We start from the raw sequence: 24,860 nt of genomic DNA on the forward strand, positions 1-24,860 counted from the left end.
GGGCTGTATCTGTGTTGTAGTCATGGAGACCGACGTCTGGATCCATTCACCTCCACTGTAAAGGAATCAGAGTGGGTCAGTTTCACACCTGATTTAAACTCTGTAACTGTGAGTGATTGAGAGAGAGAGAGAGAGAGCAGTGTGTCCAGCAGACAGGCGCGGTGCAGAACTGTGGTGCCTTCTGGTGTTCAAACCTTGACATCACACACAGTTTTTCCTTCATGCAGTACATTTACAGTCATATTAATGGCCTTTATCAGATGTTCTTCTCCAAAGCGACTCACAGAAGAGCTTCACTGTCACTCAGAAAACACTCTTGTCTAGTTTATACAGACTAGAATCCAGAAGATCCTCTAATCTTAGACTCTACTAAATACAGAAGTCAGTCTGGAGACCCAATCCTCCACACACTCTACACTCTGTACACTGAGTACTCTCAGAAGAGGAGGGTCTTCAGTCTGGGTTTGAGGACAGCGAGCGTTGGACTCTGCTGTTCGGACATCCAGGGGAAGTTCGTTCCACCACTTCGGTGCAGGACAGTAAAAAGTCTGGACGCTCGTCTTCCGTGGATCTTAAAGGATGGCGGGTCGAGCCGAGCCGTACTTGAAGCTGGAAGGGCTCTTGGTGCAGATCAGCTTTTGACCATTGCCATCAAGTACGGAGTGCTAGAACAGCCTATCTGTGGCGGTGAGAGCTCACACTAGTGAATTAGGGCAGTGAGAGCACACACACCCAGAGAGGTGGGCAGTCAACTCAGCACTGGTTAAGGTTAGGTATCTTGCTCAAATAGCTGTGAATATAAAAGGTGGAGAAGGTGCTGTTCCTTCACTCTCCCCACCCACCCATTACTTCCTGCCAGTTCAGGGGATCAAACCAGTGACCTTCCAGTTCCAATCTACCTTCCCAATCCCACTCTAACCTCTAGATCTAACCACAGCTATTATATACAGCAGCGTTTCAGCAGACACACCATGCTGATGCAGGAGAAACAGCTCCACCATCAATCTTTTGAGATTAGATGGAGATTTCAGTACAGTGATGGATTCAGGAATCAGCAGCTGATAACAGAAATTATTAACAGGTCTTAAAAAGCTTCATTTTCTTTTACTAAAATGTATTTACTATCCTTGCTTATTTTGTGTAGAACCTCAGATGATACAGAGGAGCACTGCTCTGGTCTTACCGACTGAACCTCAAAATGTTATACTGCCTCATAATATAACACTGCAGTTCACACTTCTAAAATGAAAGTGAATGTGCAGGTAAGGACACACCCACAGAAATTTACTACAGACACACACTCACACACCTGCAGACACACTTTCAGTCTCTCTTTTTATTTAAATGATCAGAAATCACAAACCAATTATTTTAAAGTTCACTTAGTAACTTTATTATTTATATTTATAATCTGAACCATTAAAGTAATCCTGACCAAACTGAGCTCATCGTGATGACTACGAGGACAGTCTACATCAGTGAGTAGTTCAGTATTTGTTTAAGCTTCTAAATATAGTAATTATGTTTTTAACAGTTAGATTACTGACTTAATATTGAAGGGTTCCAGGTTTCATTGTGAAGCGAATAACAAATAGGACAAAATAACAGAAACCTTCAGTGTGCAGGACTATTTACCCTCCTAAAGTCAGTGCTTTGTAGAGCCAGCTTTTGTGGCCATTACAGCTGCAAGTCTTTATGAGCTTGCCACATCTTGCCACTGGGATTTTTGCCCATTCCTCAAGGCAAAACTGCTCCAGCTCCTTTAAGATGATCTCAGCTGGTGAATGGCAATTTTTAGGGGCTTCATAGCAAAGGTGGTGAACCGCTCTAATTCCTGAGCATTGTTCCAGTGATGATACCATCAAGCAATTAGTGAAAATAGCTCACACATGGGGTATTGAGAAGAAGGTGCACGTTGTGGTAACTAACGCAAATAAGCTGGAAAAGGCTGTGAAAGAAGTTGGGTGGGAGCATTTCTCTTGTTTTGCCAAAACTCTGGACAAAGTGTTCAGGCAGATCATGAAAAACGCCAATGTAAAGAAGGTGTTGGGGCGATGTTCTGAAGTTGTAAAGTTTTTCTGCCACAATGTAGAAGCAGTGAAGAAACTCAGGGAGGCTCAGATTGAGCTGAATTTTCCTCAGAACACTCTATCCTCTGCTAATAGAGTGTCGTGGCTTTCAACACTGACCATGCTGAAGAGAATCTCAGAGCAGCAAGAAGCTTTACGTAAAGTTCTCTTGGACATGGACAGGCTTGATCTCCTGCTGAAGAGAGAAGACGGAAGTATTGTGCAGAAAGTTGTGGATGCTCTCCAGCCCTTGAAGGAAGTCACAGAAGCAATGACAAAAGATCAGCAGTGCTCCGTTTCCAAAATCATACCATGTATGGAATCTGAAAAAGCAGAATGACAACAAAGTGGTCCAGTTACTGGTCAGACATCTTGGTTCTGACCAGTTTAAACCCACATCCTGGCTGACCATGAGCACAGCTCTTGATAGATATAAACAGATTGCTCTGTCTGAAGCCAGAATCACTGAGTTTCAAGCCATGGTTCTTCTCTGAGATTAATCTGAAAGCCACAGCCTCTCACAGCAAGACACATTTGAGTAGCATTTTAGAAAAATGCATATAAATGAATCCACTTCCAAGTAAGGGGAATCCTCTAAGCTTCTGGAGATTCAACTATAAAAAAACTGAGCAGCGTTGCCCGCAAGCACCTCAACATCGTTTCCACGGCCATTCCTCTGGACGGCGCTTTTGACGTGCAGAAATCACAGCCGAAGCGTCCTGGAGCCAGAACTTTTAAACATGATGCTGTTTCTGAATGGGAACTGTTCTACAGAGAAGCAGAGTACTGTATCTTCAGCTCAACAGTACAGCTTTCCAACACTTTTGCCTTTAGTCTTCATTTAACTTAAGACGTTTTCTACTCATTACATTTATTATAGAAAATATAATCTGCAGAGAAATGATCATCTCTCCAACAGCCGGCCAGCGATGGCAAATCCAGGTCCAGAAAGTAAGGATTTTGTCATGTTGTAACAATCGGACAAGTAAGAAATTGTGTATTTGTATTTGTCTGAGCTTATTTTTAGTATTTTTAGTATTTGTTTTTCTAACTGGGCTGTAGTATAAGTCCCTGTTAGATAGATAGGTACACTATGTTGGGGAGGTGATCGTCCAACATCCTGACCTCTCAGCAATGCTCCTCCTCCAAAATCTAGTAGAAAGTCTTCTTCTCTGGACAGTAGAGACAGTTACTCCCACAGAAGCAGGAGACACTCCTTCTAATACTCTTGATTTCAGAAGAAACCGTGAATGAGCAGTGTCCCAATAATTGCATATGGTGACCGCTAGTTAAAGGGATGGATCACTGGTTTAACTCCTGTATGTATTTTTTCTTTTTTGATGCACAGCTGGTCTATTAGCATGAGTAACTATACTACGCTGGTGTCAGGCTGGCCATGCTGGTTTACTGGTCTGGGAAAGTTGTTACTGGTAGACCAGCTAAACCATTAAACTCAAATGAAAATATATGCCAGGGTCTGAGCCTGAATACAATACTGCTGACTTTCTACTGCTCCTGTCTTCTGTCGAGCTTCCTGCCCAATCATAGATCAGGAGGCGGGCTTTGCCGGAATACAGGTGGAATTCTAAATAGCGCTCCCAGCTCCGTGACAATGTGGTTTCAATACGAAGCCAGATGGGGGCGCTGGTTTCATAACAATGGCCCTGCAATCTCAATGAAGCGGAGAAGGAGATCAGCAGACTACAGAGGAGGAAGTGGAGCTCCATTGCTGAAGGTAGAGACCTGGTCAACACCTGTCCACCCTGTCCACCCTGTCCACCCTGCCTTAACACAGCTTTCTATAACGGAGAGCATCTCGCGCGCGACATCAGTTCTTCACACTGGGTCATGTTGTCGTAAATGACACACACTCACACACACACACACACACACACACACTCACACACACACACACACACACACACACACTCACAAGCGCTCGCTCTCTTTAGACAATCAGACAAAGGCGATCCATCACTCAAACATAGAGAGTGTCGCGAGCAGTCCGTTAAATGGAGGTGATGGAGGTGATGGAGCTGTTGGAGCTGCACCTCTCAGGGCTGTTTGTGTTTGGGGGCAGTATGGGAGGTTGGGGAAACGCAGACTTTAACTTTATTTACTACAGCAGGAGATGAAGGAAGAGGAGAGACATATCTCATACAGAAATCTCAGAAGAATAAGGGATTGGGTAAATATTTCAACATGTACATAAACTGTAGATGATGTAAGATGATCATAATGATACCAATGCTGTGACATACAATGAGTTTAGAACCTGGGTTAAAAGTCTGATCTTAATTTTCGTTTCCCAAAAAACATGGAGATGAGAATCAGGACAGGACTAAAATGAGTACAGATGGGGTCTTCCATACAGAATGCATCTGTGTGAATAAATAGATTAATTTAATATAACTATCAGTACATATATCTGTACAAAGTATTATTTTTGCAACAACAGAAGTAATGTAAGGCTTTTCCATCCCTCCAACAGAAGCTCTTGTGAGCCTTCAGGGCCCAAAGCTTCACATTCCACAACACGATTTAGGTTTAATGGGTAGCATGTGTCCATGCATTCTGCCTATTGCCTTATAAGGGAATGAAATGTATGTCTGAGTGGGGGTATAAAGATGGCCTATACACTCCTGGCAATCAGAGAAGCTTCCATGCATTTCAAATTAAAAATGACATTGATTGAATCTTCATCCAGTGTCTCTGTTTGTTTCAACATGGGCATTTTCTTCTATATATTAAAATATTACTGTCCAACCTGCAGCTCGCTCTCCAGCTCCTCACACATGCTGAGAAAGTTAAACTCTCTGGTTTTCTTGTCTGTTTGTGACTTGTTGTTATTGTGAACTCTTAGCCTGAAGTAGAAACTTTTAACAAACTGTGTGGCCAGCATTGTTATATAAACAGAGATGCTGGTAATAGCAATACTTTTTCTAACAGTATTTTTATATGAGCTCCAACTCTGAATGTGGATCAACCCAAAAATGTTTTAACACTGATTGCAGCTTGAATACAGTTCAAATGTTTCATGTCTTACTTTCTGTCTCACTGTTAAACTCCATGTTTTGCTTTTTCCTCTTCAGGAATGAATAAGCTTGTGCTCTCAGTCTTCTCCTGCTCCTAGTCTTCAATCCACTACACCGTTAAACTTACCCCCATAAACACACCAGGAGCCACCAAGAGGAAGCCATCACACTGCTGAAATCCGGGAAACTGTCTGAATCTGGGAATATGGACTCAAGTACTCAACAAGGATGTCCTAGTACTCTCCACACTGACACATCTCACAAAACGCTAAAGAAACGTCCAGCAAGAAAGAGACCCCACTACTGCTCAGAGTGTGGGAAGAGTTTTATTGAACGTTGTCACCTCCTCACCCACCAGCGTATTCACACAGGAGAGAGACCGTACCACTGCTCAGAGTGTGGGAAGAGCTTTACTCAGCGAGGTCATTTCCATACACACCAGCGCCTTCACACTGGAGAGAAACCTTTCCAGTGTTTGGAGTGCGGGAAGAGATTTAATGAAGTAGGCACTCTCCAAGCACACCAGCGTGTTCACACTGGAGAGAGGCCGTACCAGTGCTCTGAGTGTGGAAGGAGATTTACCATCCTGGGCCATCTCCAACGACACCATCGCATTCACACAGGAGAGAAACCACATCACTGCTCAGAGTGTGGGAGGAACTTCAGGCATTCAAACACTTTAAAGTTACATAAATGTGTAAAGAGTGAAAACTTATGACACATTATCAACGGGTTTAACTGGTGAAGGAATTAAGTCCACGGTTAGTACACGGTTAATTATGGTCAAATATGGTTTATTTAACAATAAACATCTTCACATTTACATTATTTAAAAAAATGTCATGTAAACATAACCTTTCCACAAAGGATTTAAATCTCAGATTTCAGGCCTCAGTTAAGTTGTAATTATCTTATTCGCAGTCAATGTCAGAAAAGGCAGGCGATACACATTAGAACGCTTTCTAAAAGCTTTCACTTCTCAAACCTTGTTCTAACAGTCAGCAGCCGCAGGCTCCTCTAAGCAGCTGCTGAGCACTCATGTAGTATATTAACGTAACTGATGCCCACAAAGCAGGAGAAGACTATAAGAAGATAGCTGGGTTTTATTTAGGTAGCTGTTTCCTCAGCTAGTCAAGACAGCAAGGCTTTTCTTGTCCAGGTACAGGTACCCCGTGCAGAATTATGCTCCTCTACGCAGTGTTGAACAGAATCAGAAAAATCCAATTAATACAATAAATTCAGACATTAGACACAGTAATCAGACAGGACAGTGCAGCGCAGACACTGAACCTAGTACTGATGTGTGTGCTGTGATATTCACCAAAAGGGGGCGTTACCAAGTACTGAGCGTGCAGGGTGCCCAAATTTAAGTTTCATTTCCTTCTGTTGTTATTTTGGAACTGAAACTATTAAAGTTAGAAAAAAGGGTTTCTTTCTACACTAGGGGTGCCCAAACTTTTACATGTCACTATAGGTTAGCTAAATCCTCTACAAAGCAGAACAAGCTAGCTGTATTGTTTCTTTAGAAATCAATACTTAAGTTGTGATTATCTAGCTGATATCAGTTAGCAAATGATATGTAGCTTTAAGTAGCAAGGTAACCTGACCATCTACAATATGATGGTCTCCAACCACAACAGCCTACATTAATTGGCTTACTGGATATGAAGTTTAACAATGATGTGGATAGTTTTTATGTATTTTATTTTTTCATTTTTTGTGTTTTAACTGATTAGCAGAACCTTAAAATTATACACATAAGATCCAATCGTTCATTTAGGAAAAGGCTGGCTCCAAATATCTTACAATTGTAGAGTTTAATCATGTCTAATGAAAGTGACTGTGGTCAACAAATTAAGATAACTTGTGCTAAAGTGAGCTTTGCTGTTTTAGAAGTGAAATATTTGATCATCTCTGAATCTCTTAAAACTGAATAAATAAAATACAGTTTTAGAAAATCATCTAGACTCTTAATGTGTGATTTGATTATAAACTTTGTTGAACATTGGAATTAACTTTGATCTTTAGTACAGATTTGCAGTGCATTTTGGGGGATGGCAGCACATCATTTAAAAAGAAGGGCATGGTGTGTAATATTGGCAAGTTTACTATTTTTGCTCAGTTGTTTCAAAACAAATTTGAAGTTTTCGAAAACTGAAGATTTCTAGATGATGTCCCATTTTGAATATCGACATCTGAATGTGTTTGGATGTAACCAGTATCCACGTGAGACAGATATGGGGCGAGAGTGTTAATACCATGTCCTGTCCTGTCCTGTCCTGTCCTGTCCTCTGCTCCTCTGTTTTCAAGACCTCCTCATTTAACCTGCTGGTCCAGCAGGACCTGTACACCAGAGGTACCCCCTTTGGCACTAAAGACCATTGCAGCACAATTTGTTGCTCCTCAAACACCTGATTTAACACTTCTGGGTCTTGTTTCCAAAAGGCATATTTGTAAGACTGGTAGAGAAAGAGTGTTCAGTGTGATCCCTGCTTCACCATTAAGAATAATATTTGTGCTAAGATGCTTTTGGGAAATCCAGCATTGATAATTACCAGGTTAAGGAGGTGTGTCTGAGCAGGACAGTTGTTTACTCCAGTTTGACTGAGTGGTAGTTTTGCTGTCATTCCAAAACATTTGTGTAATAAAAATATTTTTTTTTGTTGTTTGTTCATAATATCTTACTTAAAGTTGTTTTTTTTTATATCATATCATTTTATATCATAACTGAAGGCCAGAAACAATGTGGAGAGGGGTACAATTTAACCCCTGGCTCCAGTGTGAAGCCCCTGTTGCCCAGGTGGGGGCGCTAATTCTGTAGCTGTGGTTCTCCAAACCACATAAGTGGAGAAGAAGATCAGCATTCCACAGTGCTGTTGGGGGGAAAGGAAAGGAGCTGCACTGCTGAAGGTAAAGACCTGTCCAGCACTGTTTACACTGCCTTACACAACCTTACACATATGGTAGGAGAGATGAGTAGCTTTTCAAAAGGATGTAAGATCTGTCAGCCAGTACAGAGGCTGCATGCATTAGGTCCTCAGTCTGTCCTGTGCTGTTATTGATCATGTTTGAGTTTTGTTTGCAGTTTTAAAAAATATGTTTTAAAGGATCTGGTAAAGTAGATGTGGAATAGATGTTGTAGTTGAAGGTCAGCTGGTTGATCTTTAGGGTGTATGCTGTAAAGGACTACTATTAGATCACTAACAGCACTAATGCATTTAGCTTTATCCTTTTTGGAACTAATTCCTTTTCAGCTTGACTTAGTGCTGTTTTTCACCAGTGCCTGCATGGCAAAAATATTAACTTTAAAATCATGGGGTGACCAATCCTGGTCCTGGAGGTCTACCATCTTGAATAGTTTAGCACCAGTCCAATTCTAGCACGTCATTCGCATAATGAAAATTCAATTAGTGGTTTCTGAAAATTAGAACCGTGTGTGTTGGATCTTAAGTTCCAATGATGGCTGACTCCCCAGGACCAAGAGTGGACACCCCTGATTTGTGGGTTGACCTACATACAGTTAGGACTTTCACAATAACAATTTTCATAAACAATATATTGTTCCAGAGATAATGGATACACTATTGTTGTTGAATGGCAATTTTTCCCTTTATTCCTGTGTTGTGCCCAAGGATTCCAGATAGGCCCACTGTGACTCTGACCAGGAAGGAACATATATGTAGATGAATGGATATTGTTGTCATTTTAAGCCACTGGTGTAATGATAATATGATAAAATGATAATACAGTTACAGCTTTTAAAGAGCTTTAAACTTTTAATTATTAAGAACATTCAGACACTGGAATTGTAATATAGTGACTGTCTAGTCAGCAGTATATGTAATGTATGGTCAAGCTTGTGTATGGGGTAGTATTTAAACTAGACCACATATCTGTAGGGGTAGAGTAAAAAGAGACATTGTTTATCTCCTTCAGAATGTCGTCTTTCACTTTTTCATAAGGCTGGAATGATAGTTAAAGGGCTGAATTTCAGCATGCAGCATATTTTAAATAGGCAATATTGCAACAAATAAGAGGCAATGTCCATTTATTTTAATTACTTATATTATTTTAATCTGAACAGCTTTTATGTTTATGAAAAGTAGGACTACTGGGACATTTTTTGGAAACTGTAAATGTGTACGAAACTTCCAGTAATAAAATCCAGTTACACATGGTGCCCAAAGATTGCAGGTATTGACCGCTTTTTATGTCTCTGTTTAATTGTGATTAGAACGTTTGAGATGGATGGTATTACCAGGTATAAACAGGGCCAGACTTGTATTCACAATCTATTTTTATATGTAGCCCAGGTTATGTTTTTATTTGATTGGGAACTAACTGAACATCTACTATGTCTACTTCATGTCTTCTTATGCACTTGCTTTCTATTTTGGTATACAGTTCCAGCACACCAGGAGATGCCTCCAAGAGGAACACATCACACGTTTGAAATCCAGAGTGATCAAATGTGAGAACATGCCATCCAATGCTCAGCAAACACCACCTGTGATGTTCTCCACGGGTTCATCTTGTAGCCATGTGCAGGAAAGCACAGGAAAGGACAGAGCTCACCTCTGCTCAGAGTGTGGGAAGAGTTATATTCAACAAGGCCATCTCAAAGTACACCAGCGTCTTCATACAGGGGAGAAACCGTATTACTGCTTTGAGTGTGGAAAGAGCTTTAATGAACTCGGTACTCTCAAAAAACACATTCGTATTCACACAGGAGAGAAACCATATAATTGCTCAGAGTGTGGGAAGTTTTTTGCTCAACAGGGTCACCTTCAACGACATCAGTGGATTCATACAGGAGAGAAACCGTATCGGTGCTCAGAGTGCGGGAAGAGTTTTAACCAACAGAGTCATCTGCAAAGGCACCAGCGAATTCACACAGGAGAGAAACCGTACGAGTGCTCAGAGTGTGGGAAGAGTTTTAATGTACAGAGTACTCTCCATCTACACCAGCGCATTCACACTGGGGAGAAACCGTATTACTGCTCTGAGTGTGGGAGGAGTTTTAGGCATTTAAACACTTTAAAAAAACACAAATGTACGAAGGATGAAAACCCATGACACAGCGATGTCTAACAAAAAATAACATAATTTAATTTTTGTTTTAGCAGTACTTAGATTAACGGTCATTTATCTGTTTTTGGGTTAAGCTGATTTTGTAGGCTAATAATTATGAATTATTAGGCACTTCTCTAAATGACTCGGGTTAAGATTGTATGATAAGTGCTGTAAATACATGTATGGCAACCTTTCGCTGAAGCAAATTCTTCAGTAACTTTATTGTAGTGATGAGTACGGTGTAATACATGACATACTGTATATAGTTTTAGGAGCAGGATCTCTTATTTGGAAGAAGAGCGCCATATGCAGTATTTACAGCATAAAAAACATTTTGGTAATTGTAATTATTTTTTACTTTAAAGTGTTTGAGCAGGAAAAACAGTGTTTTTTCTATTATTTACATTAACTGATGTTTCTCAAAATATATCTTTTTATTGTACACAATAAAAAAAATTTAATCCCTTTTGACTGTGTTTTCATATAAGTTTTATACCATAATTGTATGACATGGCATTTTCAGGAAGAATTGGGGAGGTGGATGGAATTTTTCTTTTTTACAAACAAACATTTGGTTAAAAATATCAGGTCTGTTTTGGACTAAATACATTTTTAAGTTGTTAAATCAGATCACGTTTATTGTCACGTCACATTACACAGGTGTAATGGTGAGTGAAAAACTTTGTACATTGTCCTCACGGTAGTAAAAAGAACATATTTACACAATAGAAACACTGGATGTTTACACGTTAACATACTATATATACATGCACACATTGTACACTCACTACTTTATTGTGCTGGTTTAAAAACATTTTTAAATGTACAGGTTTAATATATAATCTGAAATGTTTATATGACTATATAAATTTCATGCCCCACTTGCAGAAGGATATATAATGGGGCGTGTGAATCACAGAGCCCGGGGGCGTTGGGCTGTGAAGAGACGTTGTGAAGAGACCGATCATTATGTCCACATGACTGGGTCAGAGCGGACCTGACAGGCTTGTAGGCTTTACCTGATTGTAGGCTCTTACTTCATCAGTTATTCAGTTTTAACACTACTGCTAGTATTACTGTACATGTTTAATTAGTCATGAATATTAATATACTAAGTCACTGGATATTGTCTGTATTTTTTTGTTTTATTATTTCATGTTTTTTATAGTATTATTGTTTAATTTACAAAATAATAAACAAACAAAATAAAATGAGCGTACCTAGAGTTTTCTTACAAAAATACTTGACAAATGATCTATTCATATTTAAGTACATTCACGGCACGCTTCACAATTCTGTTTTTAAACACGTAATAAAATATTCACATTTACACAAAAATGATATTTTCAGCAGGGTTTTGCAGAGGTGCTACAAGTTAATAGCAATGTATAAACAGAATGATTTTTTCAATTTTGGCAATGCTTTTTGTCGTTAATATTACATAAAGTTATGCTACAATCATGTTACGTTTGTTAAGTTTGCTTAAGTTAGTTTCTACGCAGGTCAGCCGGTGTCCCAGTGAGCGGACCTCTGCAGTTTAATGAGGCTAAACTGGTCCCTCCCTCACTGCTGAATCACTCGACACATCGTTTTCTCTGGGTGAGGGATTTGGATGAGGCCTGTGGTTGATTTCTTTAAAAAAGGTTGTTAAATCCATATTTAGCTACCACAAATTTGAATTTTTAATATGATCATTCTGCTTCATACAATCTTATATTACTGTTAATATTTTGCTGTTAAGTGTTTCAAAAGTTTATAGTGCTAATTACATTTAAAAATACTAAAAATATTTTAGAAAAAAACATTCAGGGCTTGAACTCCATAGACGCCCCCGCTCCAGCACTGAGGGCCGTTAAGGGAATTTCACCAGAGTCATGGCAGAAATCTTGAGGTAAACTTTATTTAATACACACTGCTCATAATGAATATGTATAATTTATTCAAGGAAAAAAGTAAACAAGTTTTTTTTTTACTGTTTTGTGACTTCTGTCTGTTTTGTGATGTTTTCGGCTTGTTAGTGTTAGCGCTAGATACTCATCTTAAGTTGATTTCAGGGTTTAGGCTTATTAAAATATATATTTCACAGTTTATATCATGGCAATTTAACCAAAATAAATTTAATTAGATTATTCCCACAGTGTTTAGCCACTGAATTAGTGCCCTGTCACATTAATAACCAAGCTAACAGTCAGATCTGACAGGAATCTGTAAGTAAACTTTATAAAGTAATTTTTACTAATCTAGACAGCTACAACAAATACACGATGTGATTTGCAATGTTTCTGGATTTGTGGTGTTTCCAGTTTGAAGTGTTTGCTCACTAACTAGAGCTAGCTAATATTTGTTTCCAAGATTTCACAAAGGTAACTGGTGAGTTTATTAAAAAATATTAGTTTATATCTTGGTGATTTTTAACCTTTTGGGTAGTAACAGTTTTATGGGGATGGTTAGGTTTCGCTGTTGGATTAGTGTCCTGCCGAAGCTACGAAGCTAATGAGTATTTTTCGCCCGCAGCGTGAGGAAGCTGATTGGAGCAGAGAGGGGTTAGAGCATCGAGGCACAGCTGAGAGAAACTTTTAATATAAACTTTATATTAACACAAGTAAATAGAAAAGTGTGAGTAAAATCGTATTCTGTCAGTCCTTATATAAAACAAAGGCAGCAATGAAAAGGTAACTTTTGAGTCACTTTTGACTTTTAAGTCTTCTGGGTTTTCTTCTTCCATTTCGCTGTATGTGTATAACATTAGTTGTAATAACATTTATTGCAGTTGGCTAATGTTAGCCAACAAATCCATTTTTGATTCTTAACCAAGCTTGTGATGATCAGACATTCACAAATGCCCATTAATACTTAACAAAGCTTGTATATTTTAATTATCTCACATATCATAGAACAAATGACAAAATAAAAATGTTCATATAGGCATACACACACATTAACATAATCATAGCATGATTAATGACATAATAAAAAAAAAAATAAAGATTGTTAGGACAGAATGCTAAAAACACCCTGCCTATAGTGAAGCATGGTGGTGGCTTGGTAATGCTCTGGGGCAAAATCTGTCAGTCCAGGATCAAATATTTTGTTTCTGTGAAAAGTGAGGAAGATTAACTGATCTTACTTCAGACCAGGTATAATTTTCATACTGATACTATAAAAGAGGGAATTAAAGTTAGCTTGCTTAAAATATTAAGGAAATGCACAATGCTTACTTTTATGCCTACTGGAAATACAGTAATGTTTTGCTTGCTTAACTACTAGTAACAGAATAGGATCTCCATGCTAATTTATTCAGTTTCCAGTCATACTAGTAATGGTAGATTTTTATTGCTTCAGGCAACAGGTAAAACGTGCATCATTTTGAAAAAACTTAGTAACAAATGCTTTATATACCCCTTAGTAACATACCCTTTATACCCTTATAAACTCTGTTTAATCTTTTAAAAGTGTTGCTACAAGAAGCGTTGCCATCAGTATCAGGCCCTGTTCACGTTTCAGGATATTTTTTTAAATGTAGAAAATTAAACGCTCATTAATTACTCTCTACTTAATGCAAGTCACAAAATTATGAAGTCTAAATTGAAATCGAGCATTACATATCTGTAATTGAACAGTCATTCCATTTACTCTTAAAATATATACCTTGGAAAATGTTTTTGAAAAGCTGGAGCCCAAAACATAGACAGAAATCTCGGTTAGTAAAAGTATCCAGATGTGTGTGGTTGGGGTCTAAATCATGTCAGTATGTCAATCAGTATTTTAAAAAGGTCTTCACAAAATGTAACAAAAGAGTGTCATTTTAATGCTAGCTCTATTCTGGAAAACTCCACTTCTTGAACTACATTTGGGTGGTCGTTTACAGGAAAAGTCATCCAACTGGAAGATTATAATATTGGTTTAATTTTATTAAAATGTTGTGCAGCATCCCCAAAAAAGAAAATAACAAATTCAAATTCATCATGTAGTCTTAAATTAATAAGAAATTATCAAGTTACGGTTATATGATTTTTTTAATTATTATTATTTAAAAAAAAACAAAAAAACAAGAAAGCTTCCATTCCAGTTATCAAGCCCCAATTAGCCAGAGCAGATTCAAGGTGTATGTCAAAGATGTCAAAATGTTATAAAATTATATTCTAGCTCTGTGGTCTTAAAATATACCTACCAAATGAGGATATTTCAGCAGTGCAGAAACACTTAGGATTCTTTAAATGTCATTTTACTCAAGAGGGGGGACAAAACACTAATTGAAACTGGCTAATATCTTTTAGCGGTATGTTTATTTTCTTCCTTTTAATACCCACCTCAAAGTATAAAAACACATTTGCTACCATGAAGACACATTACAATCACATGGGCATACAAATCATAGAAGAATATCCAATGTTTGAATATTCATCATTCATGTTAGGTTCCCTATTAAACTATTACAGTTTTTATCTCCCCTATAGCACATTTTACACAGTGTCTCTTTAAAGTACTGTAATGCCTAAAGCTTTTTCCACACTCTGAACAGGAATAAGGTTTCTCTCCTGTATGAATGCGCTGATGTACTTGTAAACCACCTCTATCACTAAAACTCTTCCCACAGTCTGAGCACTGATATGGTTTCTCTCCGGTGTGATGGCGCAGGTGTAGTTGAAGACTACTCTGTTGATTAAAACTCTTCCCACATGCTGAACAGTGAAATGGTTTTTCTCCAGTGTGAATGTGCTTATGTCTTTGGAGACCACCCAGTTGAGTAAATCCTTTTCCACATTCTGAACAATGATACTGTTTCTGTCCTGTGGTGCACTTGTGTGCCTTTAAAGTAACGGAATGTCTGAAGTTTCGCCCACATTCTGAGCAGTGATATGGTTTCTCTCCGGTGTGAATACGCTGGTGTTGCTGGAGATGAAATAGTTGAGTAAAACTTTTTCCACACTCTAAACACTGATAAGGTCTCTCTCCTGTGTGAATGCGTTGGTGTGCTTGGAAACCACTTTTGCCACTAAATCTCTTCCCACACTCCGAGCAGTGATACGGTTTCTCTCCCGTGTGACTGCGCTGGTGTTTTTGGAGATCACCCCGGTGTCTAAAACCCTTCCCACACTCTGAGCAGCAGTAAGGCCTCTCTCCTGTGTGAATGCGCTGGTGAAGTTGGAGAGAACTTTGCTGATTAAAACTCTTCCCACACTCTGAGCACTGAAAGGGCTTCTCACCTGTGTGAACACGCTGGTGTCTTCGGAGATGGCTCTGCAGAGCAAAGCTCTTCCCACACTCTGAGCACTGAAAGGGCTTCTCTCCTGTGTGAGTGCGTTGGTGTATTTGGAGACTACTCTGTTTAGTAAAACTCTTCCCACACTCTGTGCAGTAATATGGTTTTTCTCCAGTGTGAATGCGTTTATGTGCTTGTAGAGAACCTTGTTGGGTAAAACAGCTCCCACATTCTGAACACTGATATGGTTTCTCTCCTGTGTGAACACGCTGGTGTCTTTGGAGATCACACTGGTGAATAAAACTCTTCCCACACTCTGAGCACTGGTGCGTTCTCTTCTTTTCTGTACCTTCCTGTGTATGGCTGTTGGAGAGAGTGTCAGGAGGCATTTGCTGAGCACTGATTATTCTTCTGGGTGTCATATTCTCATATTTAATCTCTCTTGACACCAGCATATTCTTCTAAGTAGAATTTGTGGAGGTGAATTTACGCTGGAGGTAAGTGGACACTGAGTAGAAGAAAACAAGCAAAAGTATATTAGTATAAAAAGATACAAAGAAATGAAAGTATAACAAATTCAGGGTGCGGAGGGGTTCTTCTTTAGATCATATTAAAGCAGCCTAGAGGAGAATTGGTTTTTGTTGCTTTCGGGATCTCCCTACAGGTTTAGAGTGTCATTCACTTTTACTCCACTGCAGTAAAGACATGCATTTTACAAGAAGCAGCACTGAAGGTAAAAAAGAATGTGGGCTGAGGTGGTAGAGTAACACTACAGGATTTTACACTAATATGACTCTATGGGTTCTGCAGCGTTACACAGCAGTTCTGGAGAGAGGTTCTCCTCCTGCAGCTCCACCACCAAAGCTCCATAGTGCAGTAGCAGCAGCAGCAGCGCTCCGGCCCGGAGTGGGAATGATGGAGACGCCCTTCTCCCTGATCCAGTCAGTGGAGCATCAGCATGATCCTGAAGCTGCTGTTTCAAAGTATGATTATTGTCTAGTAATGCTTTTTAAGTTAGTTCTAGATAAGTTAAATCATTAAAGAAAAACATTTTACTTTTGTACAAAACTGTGAAGGAAAGCCCCTTACAGAAAAAATAAACATTATTTATACATGTGAGCACTGATATGTGAAAAAAAAAACATGAAAATAAAATGCATGTTTTGGTTTTGTGATTTCATGGCATTTTACCTTTTCATGTGTAACTATATTTACCTTAAGCAGAAAACTAGACTTCACTGTGGGGTTTACTATAAATGGATCCTACATTTAAATATGTAGCCCTTAGTTCTCAGCAGTGGAGACGTTTTTTAATTAAACTGCAACAGTAGCTAGATATAATAATATAATAACTCCTACTGTAAATCATACTATTAATAGTTGCTGTTCATGCTTTCGTACAGCAACGGTTCAATCATTTAGGATGAGAGATACTGTTGAGTGTCTCCAAGTGTCAGTGAAGAACACAACGGGGAACAAGTGCTGAAGTCGTCCTTACCTGCTGTCTGCTGTTCCTCTCCCTCCAGCAGCACAATGGAAACAGGGGGACGGCAGATCACACCACAACCAGCTTCCTCTCAGCAGCAGCTCTGACGAGCACAAGCTGTACTACCGCCCCCACCTGGAACCTGCAGGAACTTCAGCGCTAGGAGTGTTTATTTTTGTTGCACGCTTTTTTTCGACCCCGCCCCCTCTGGATATTTATTACTTTTGTCAAGTAGAATGGGAGCTTTGTATGACAATCCCACCTGTACTTCTCCTACATTTATGCAAGAAACAAGCTTTTCTTAATTTTTGGGGACTGTTGTTTTGGGCTGATCTGGTCAGACTGCAGCAGAGAAAAGACTTCTGTGTTTTGTTTTTATTGTTTATTGAGCAGAGGGTTAAAATTCAGGAGCCAACTAGGCAAAATACAAACAAAATGCATAACTAGCTTTAACTAAGAGTTAAAACTTCCTTACCGTGACCAAACCAAAGTAAAATATGACACCTTTCTAGTAGATTAACAAATGAACAGATGAATATGAACTTAAATAGCATTGGGCTCCCTACTTCTCAGTTACTTAAAGTATGAACTGATCACAAGACTAAAAATATGCAAGATGTTTACAATCAAACCGTACAATCCACAGTGGATAAGAGTACAGGTTTAGGCATGCTATTAACTTTTAGAGAACCAAAAAGAACAAAACACACAAATAAGAAAAAGTGTGGAGATCAGAACATTTGGTACACCATCTACAAGAAACAAGCCAGAAATAGATGATAGAAATAGATGAGATGACATAGTGCGTAACACCTTGTACAATATTGCCCAATCATGGCCCTACAGATCATACTTGCAAGTTCATATCCAAAGCACCTGGTTCTAATATTCAGGTACCACTGAAAGCCTTTATTACCTGCATCAGGTGTGCTAGATCAGAGTTGAAGTTAAACTCTGCAGGGTGAAAGATCTCCTGGACCAGAACCTAGAACACACACACAAATAAGGTCTGTCACACTATAGTGACACTGGTTCAATTTCCAAAAATTAATTAATGAATTTCGAAGTCAATATTGGTCCAGAGTAACACTGCCTTTATTGAGTTAATTCTCACTTCCTTCATAGTATCACATTTTAGCTAAAAAAAATGGTATCGCTTTACTTACATTGCAGATGCTCATCTGACATTCAAATGAATATGCATTAAATGTAACTGAAATCTAAGCTGAATATAAATGACTGTATATTGAATGTAACCCTGCACCTAATCCTAACCTTAACCTAAACCTAACACTAGGTTAGGTTTCAGGGTTGATACAAGGGTAAACAAAATACAGAGAATTGTTTGATTGACAGAATGGGTAATTAGCTATAACCAAATGACCCTCCAGAACCAGCAAACAAGCAATTATCTACCGCTCCTCGCTGTTACCTTTTTAGCATAATGCCAGAATTAAACCCTTTTATGTTTTCCTTTTTTGGTTTATTCGTGTATCTATTAATGTGCACAGAGAAGTAAGAGCTGTTAGAGCATCTGGCCAAGGGATAATTCTATAAAAAACTAACATTACAAACATATTACATAATTAGTAATAGACACACAGACTAAAACTTGCTTACTTTCATTTGATTGAAAATATCAACATTAAAGTCTTGTGCAAGCATTAAATGAGAATGGTATTGCATGGTCTGATACAGGTGTTATGAATTTTGCTGTTAATATAAGCGTATGTGTCAAGTACTTCCACCTCCTACAATAACGAAATGACTGATATAGTACAGATATTATGTTCAGTGGGGTGCAAATTCCTCATACTATTTGTGATACACATTCATGTTCATGTTTCAGTTAAAACTTCACTATTTGGGATGGGACTATCATTACACTATCATTATTTTATAGTTGTTAACATCTTATCAACTGAGAGACTAAAACTAGATATTAACAAAAGTAAATAAGTAAGGAGTTTCTGTCTTCTGCAGAAAGAAAATGTTACACTACTGCATTAATGCAAAAACAAAATTCAAAACAATTCTGTTTTTAAATAATGTAACGTATGTGCTAGTTTTAGGTAATTTTTTTTAACCTAAACTGATAATGATGTGTAACAGCGCCCCCTTCTGGAGGTTTGCAGACACAAGCAATCAACTTTTAAGACCACAGATTCTTGGGACCCTAGTACTGGGGTACCCCGTCTCTTGCATAATTTCTATCTCTTCCGCATCTCAAGCCAGGAAAGGCTAGGTCATTAACGGAAATTCAGATTGTATTGGCAGCAGGGCAAAATTGTTATTTGAGTGCAGATATTTACACCCCAAAACAATCCCAAAATATCAGTGTAAGAAATCTAGTCTAGAGAAAAGCACTACTATGATTAAAATGTTTAACATTCAAAACAAAACATTCAAAGGAATGTAAGAATTCATAATAAGTGTACAATACTGGGGTATCTTAGTACAATTATTTATTATAAAAAATAAAGTGATTAACTTGTAGAAACACTTTTGTGATACTTCATACAACTGGAGAAAAACTGAAATAACCGCTTGCTTATAGCTGATTTGATATTTATTCTGGAGGTTCTGGTTTACTCCTCTCCACTGTTTGCCACTACATGAATCATGTAGACATGTATAAGTTATATAACAGACAAGCAGAACTTAATTTGTACATTATTACCACCTGGTTACTAAAATCACAAAATACAGGTTACAATTACAAAATACTGACAAATCAGGAATTCTGATTATTCACATTATAAAAGCTTTCATCTCCCCGGCAGTGCACTTATGTCTCTTTAAAGTACTTAAATGTCTGAAACTCCGTCCACACTCTGAGCAGTGATAAGGTTTCTCTCCTGTGTGAATGCGCAGGTGTACTTGAAAATCACCTCTGTCTCTAAAACTCCGCCCACATTCTGAGCAGTGATAGGGTCTCTGTCCTGTATGAATGCGCAGGTGTACTTGAAAATCGCCTCTGTCTCTAAAACCCTTCCCACACTCTGAGCACAAAAATGGTTTCTCTCCGGTGTGAATGCGCTGGTGTACTTGGAGATTACTCAGTCGATTAAAATTCTTCCCACAGTCTGAGCAGTGATATGGTTTCTCTCCAGTGTGAATGCGCTGGTGCTGTTGAAGATGAGCCAGTTGAGTAAATCTCTTCCCACACTCTGAGCAGTGAAACGGTTTTTCTCCAGTGTGAATACGCTGGTGTACGAAGAGTTGACTCTGTAATGAAAACCGCTTGCCACACTCTGAGCACTGATATGGCCTCTCTCCTGTGTGAACGCGTTGGTGTATTTGGAGATGACTCTGTCTGGTAAAGCTCTTCCCACATTCAGAGCAGTGGTGATTTTTCTTCTGTCCTGTGCTTTCCTGCACATGACTGTGAGATGTGTTGGGGGAGAAAGTTTCAGAGGATGTCTGCTGAACACTGGACTTTCTTCTGGATGCCATATTCTCACATGTAACCTGATTTCAGTTGTGTTCCATATTCTTCATGGTCACCATTATGGAGATAAATTTAAACTGTGTTCGAAAGTGGATACTCTGAGCAGTAGAAGACCTTTAGAGTAGTGTTTTTCATTTCTGGAGGAGAAAAAGAAAACAATACAAAGAAATGTAAATCACATTATATCTACAAAATCAAATAAATCATAAATCCTTTTGAAAAGCCTTGAGTGATAAATTCTCTATCCAGCAGTTCAGCTAGACCACGTTTAAAAAGGGGCTTACAGCCCTAATCAGTAAATCAAGACAACAGTATTTTTTCTTATTCATTCTGCCACTGCATCTGCACTGCTGAACAAATTGCACTGTAATTACTACATATTAAACATGCAGTAATAGTATTAGTAAAATGCTAATTAACAACATTATTAGTCACATGTCACTTTTACTTTGCAACTGTGCAACTACACAACAGTGTCATACTGTTCCTCTCTATAGTCTATCCATTTTAACAACATATTGAGATTTTACAAATTAACTAATGGAGAATATAGCCTTGTTTAACTTGCTGCTGTATGTGAATGAAGAACATGTAAGTTAATGAAGACGCAGATCTGCTGGGTCTCAGCTTCACCAGCCTTCACTCTGTAATACTACTCTATCACTGAGAGAAAGCCACATACCCCCCCTCCTCCTGCCTTTTCCACTTCACTTTCATCCTAAACTTAGTTTAACAAAAGGCCTTTTGTCCTCAGTCTGAGGAACAGTCAGGAATCCTGAACACATCCTTACCTTCTACCTTCAGTGTCTCTCCATCCGACAACACAGCGGAAGCGCAGGGACGTGGACTGTAGGTCAGATGGGAATCTGCTTCTCCGCTTCATCTGGGACTGGCGCCCCCTGTTAGCGCCCCCTACAGGCGGCCTGCGCGATCAGCCGGCCCTTCAGTAAAGACTTCGTCTCCTTTTACATTCTGTGGAACTACCTGGAAAATAAACCCAGGTTAACTACAGGAAGGGTCAGTCCCCAGATACTAACCTGTCAAATGGACTGAATCTAAACTAAAGGAAAGCTTTACTATTTCAGACTCTCAGACATTCCCACCTCCACAAGCCGGCAAAGGCGCAGCCTGCAGGTTCCAGGTGGGGGCGGTAGTACAGCTTGTGCTCGTCAGAGCTGCTGCTGAGAGGAAGCTGGTTGTGGTGTGATCTGCCGTCCCCCTGTTTCCATTGTGCTGCTGGAGGGAGAGGAACAGCAGACAGCAGGTAAGGACGACTTCAGCACTTGTTCCCCGTTGTGTTCTTCACTGACACTTGGAGACACTCAACAGTATCTCTCATCCTAAATGATTTTAGTTTTAAAGGTTTCCATTATTCCAGACTGTTAAATGTTGCTCGTTTGCGAAAGTACGAAGTATACGAAAGCATTAGCTGCAACTATTAATAGTATGGTTTATAGTCGAGTGACCATATTTTGGATTTCAGAGAGAACACAGGAGACCCGGGCGTCCTGCGGGGTTAGGATTTTGTGGCTGGGGCTTCTAGGAGGCTTAAGTTATAGGATGGCAGTATGTGAGTGAGAGGACGACCTCTGAAACATGGCTCTAGCAGCTTTGCCTAAACATTTAGTGATACACTAGCACTAACCAATAACCTATATAACTGAATTATTTCCTGTCAGTTTAACTAATGTGTCTTGCACAACGTTGTTATGCTGGCATAAAAATAGATAAATAAGTAAACTATAAAAATCCACTATTTCACTGGACACTTCAATCCTGGTATGTACGACAGACTAACTGTGTATATGGTTTATCAACAGAATATTGAATTTAGTTAGCTAGGCTTTTTCCTGGCATTTTCAGAGCTGAAGTTAGGATCAATCAAGTGTGCCCAAACTGTTGCATACATAAATATTATTGATGTCATGCAAAGATATTTCAAGATATTTAAAATTTCTTTTGTATTTCTGTTATATGGGGCATATACTCTTGTCTAAGTGTGTATATCTTAATTCTACAATAAATCTAATGGTAGTTTTGTCATATATTTCCAGCATTTTATATTGAGATTGTGTATTCTTAATTAATTCTTTCCTTCTCTAGATGTAAATGATGTCCTGTTCCAAGTCTTTTCCTGCTCTTAGTGTCCATTTACCTACACATATTAAATTGACCTCTGCTTCCAGTATGTCAGGGAACTCCTTCACATGGAATACGTCTGTGTTGAAGTCAGGGGAAATTAAATGTGAGGAAATTGAATCACTAGAAAACCCTTGCACTGAGCCAGAATTCCCTGATACTCTGTGCACCAACACAACTTACAGCCATGTGCAGGAAAGTACAGAAAAAGAGAGATGTTTTCACTGCTTAGAGTGTGGGAAAAGTTATTTTCAACGGAGTCACCTGCAACAACACCAGCGCATTCACACAGGAGAAAAACCGTATCACTGCTCAGACTGTGGGAAGAGTTTTCGTGACCGAAGTGATGTCAAAACACATCAACGCATTCACACCGGTGAGAAACCATACCACTGCTTGGAGTGTGGGAAGAAATTTGCTCAACAGGGTCACCTTCAACAACATCATCGCATTCATACAGGAGAAAAGCCCTACCACTGTTCGGAGTGTGGGAAGGGATTTAATGTACAGTGTAATCTCCAACGACACCAGCGCACTCACACAGGAGAGAAACCCTATCGCTGCACAGAGTGTGGGAAGGGCTTTAATCGACAGAGCCATCTTCAACGACACCAGCGCATTCACACAGGAGAAAAGCCATATGAGTGCTCAGAGTGTGGGAAGAGTTATAGAGACAGAGATGCCCTCCAAACACACCTGCGCACTCACACAGGTGAGAAACCATATTACTGCTCTGAGTGTGGCAGAGGTTTCAATCAACAGTGTCATCTTCAAATACACCTTCGCATTCACACTGGAGAAAAACCATATCAGTGCTCAGAGTGTGGAAAGAGCTTTAGTGACCGAACTGTCCTTCAAAGACATCAGTACATTCACACAGGCGAGAAACCATATCACTGCTTAGAATGCGGGCGGAGCTTCAGGCATTCAAGTACATTAAAGATGCACAAGTGCATTAAACAGGAGTTGAATGCTCATGATACGGGATTGTCAATGCAATAGGTATTTGTGCACTGTTAACTGTAACTATGTCTGCAATTCGTATATCTTCTAATGAGGGAAGTTAAGATTGCAAGAGAGTCAGTCTTTTATGTCATTTGTATGTACGTGTTATAGTGATTAACCTACATGTTATGCGGAAGTATTTTTGATAGGTAGGGCCAGGAGCAAGTTTCACAGCATAGATGCACATAGAACTTAGAATTGTCTTCTTGGACTGGACTTTGAATAATGGTCAACTGTTAATTTACTGGCGTGCATATAATGTTGGCTGTGAACCACCATTAAACATCTTATCACTGCAAAAAACCTTAGGCAACAGTAATTTTATTAGACAATGAAAAAAGTAAATGATTGGAGCTACAGGGTCGCTGCAGCAACCAAAAACACACACACATTAATGCACAGGTTTCACTTACTGGTTCTTTACCCAGTGGCTAGATTCGCCAAATTAGGTTAATTATTCATCGCAAGGGTGTGTATGTTTCAGTTTTTTCTAAATGAACTCTTGTGCCAAAAAGATTAACTACTTTGATCTCTGACCGTAGAAAACAAATGGAGTGAATATTGATTCTGCAGCCTCAGGACAGATTGGTGTGTACACTTGTCAGAAGACATTTGATGGCACGTCACGATTATCCAACTTAAGGTCACTCCCTGACCATTCTGAGAATGGTCTTAAATATTCTGAAAAAGCTGTTTTCACTTAGTCAATAGAATATTAATTAGTAGTGATAGAAGAATTGTTGATGTATTATCTAGAGACCATATATAAAACGTGTTCATGTTGACACTTTGGGTTAGTTTCTGTTTCTGGTGGGTAGGGTTTAAGAGAAACAGGCAGTTAGACAGTGTCTATTCAGTTTTCTAAGAATTATTTCAAAGCATTTCCTTCAAAGACATAGGTAAATTAATTACTTAATTATTATCCTTTGTACTATCTGCTTCTAATGTTAGAAAGTGGCTGAGACTCAGAGAGTAATTTGTGTAAAAGCTTTAAAGAGTAAACCTAAAATAGTAGCGTTTATTTTTTAAAGGGTAAACTCACAAGGAGCAGATGGATGTAGTGTTGGGCATGGGCTTTAATAATGACTATGAACGTATCCACATATTCTGTTTGAAAATTTTTCACAGTGCATTTTTTGGTTTGCTATTTTGTATCGAATTCATATGACTTTTTTAGTACTTGTCAACAATTTGTTTACTTGACTTGTTTTTTAATTATATTGTGTGTCATACATGTGTGCATTGATGTGTAACACTTGGTAAAGTAAAGTAATATTGAATCTGATTCTGCTGTGTTTAATAAAAATATTTATGCAAACACATGTTTCTGACTTGGAAAACATTTTGAAACGAAAAATTTCAGATATATATTTATTTAAAACCACAAACGCTGAAGAAG

At 38.8% G+C, this 24,860-nt stretch overlaps 1 protein-coding gene and 2 pseudogenes across 2 annotated transcripts; 2 read left to right on the forward strand and 1 right to left on the reverse strand.

Annotated features, from left to right (window-relative positions):
- The first annotated feature begins 1,830 nt into the window (after nt 1-1,830).
- On the forward strand, nt 1,831-5,202 carry LOC140544376 (E3 SUMO-protein ligase ZBED1-like; annotated as a pseudogene).
- On the forward strand, nt 3,757-24,769 carry LOC140544377 (uncharacterized; annotated as a pseudogene).
- LOC140544214 (uncharacterized) lies at nt 13,026-21,172 on the reverse strand. 2 transcript variants are annotated; one of them, XM_072667643.1, is made up of 3 exons: nt 21,109-21,172; nt 19,655-20,454; nt 13,026-15,743 (listed from the first exon to the last, which is right to left on the reverse strand). In XM_072667643.1, exons 2-3 carry the CDS (start codon nt 20,320-20,322, stop codon nt 14,603-14,605), a joined length of 1,809 nt encoding a protein of 602 aa, XP_072523744.1. In that variant the 5' UTR covers nt 20,323-20,454; nt 21,109-21,172; the 3' UTR covers nt 13,026-14,602. The 2 variants fall into 2 exon arrangements, with proteins under 2 accessions (XP_072523744.1, XP_072523743.1); XM_072667642.1 differs by lacking the exons at nt 19,655-20,454; nt 21,109-21,172 and adding an exon at nt 16,879-16,902 and having other exon boundaries at nt 13,026-15,888.
- Nucleotides 24,770-24,860: the final 91 nt, after the last annotated feature.

This window comes from Salminus brasiliensis, chromosome 22 (genome assembly GCF_030463535.1).
Source record: "Salminus brasiliensis chromosome 22, fSalBra1.hap2, whole genome shotgun sequence".
In the NCBI taxonomy this organism is placed as follows: Eukaryota; Metazoa; Chordata; class Actinopteri; order Characiformes; family Bryconidae; genus Salminus; species Salminus brasiliensis.

What these genes read in the sequence shown, in the direction of transcription:
- LOC140544214 (XM_072667643.1), bottom strand. Translation starts at nt 20,322, where the DNA reads ATGGCATCCAGAAGAAAGTCCAGTGTTCAGCAGACATCCTCTGAAACT. An exon ending in AGTACTTTAAAGAGACATAA is followed by an intron (nt 15,744 to 19,654) that starts GTGCACTGCCGG and finishes TCTCTCCAACAG; the next exon opens with CCATACACAGGAAGGTACAG.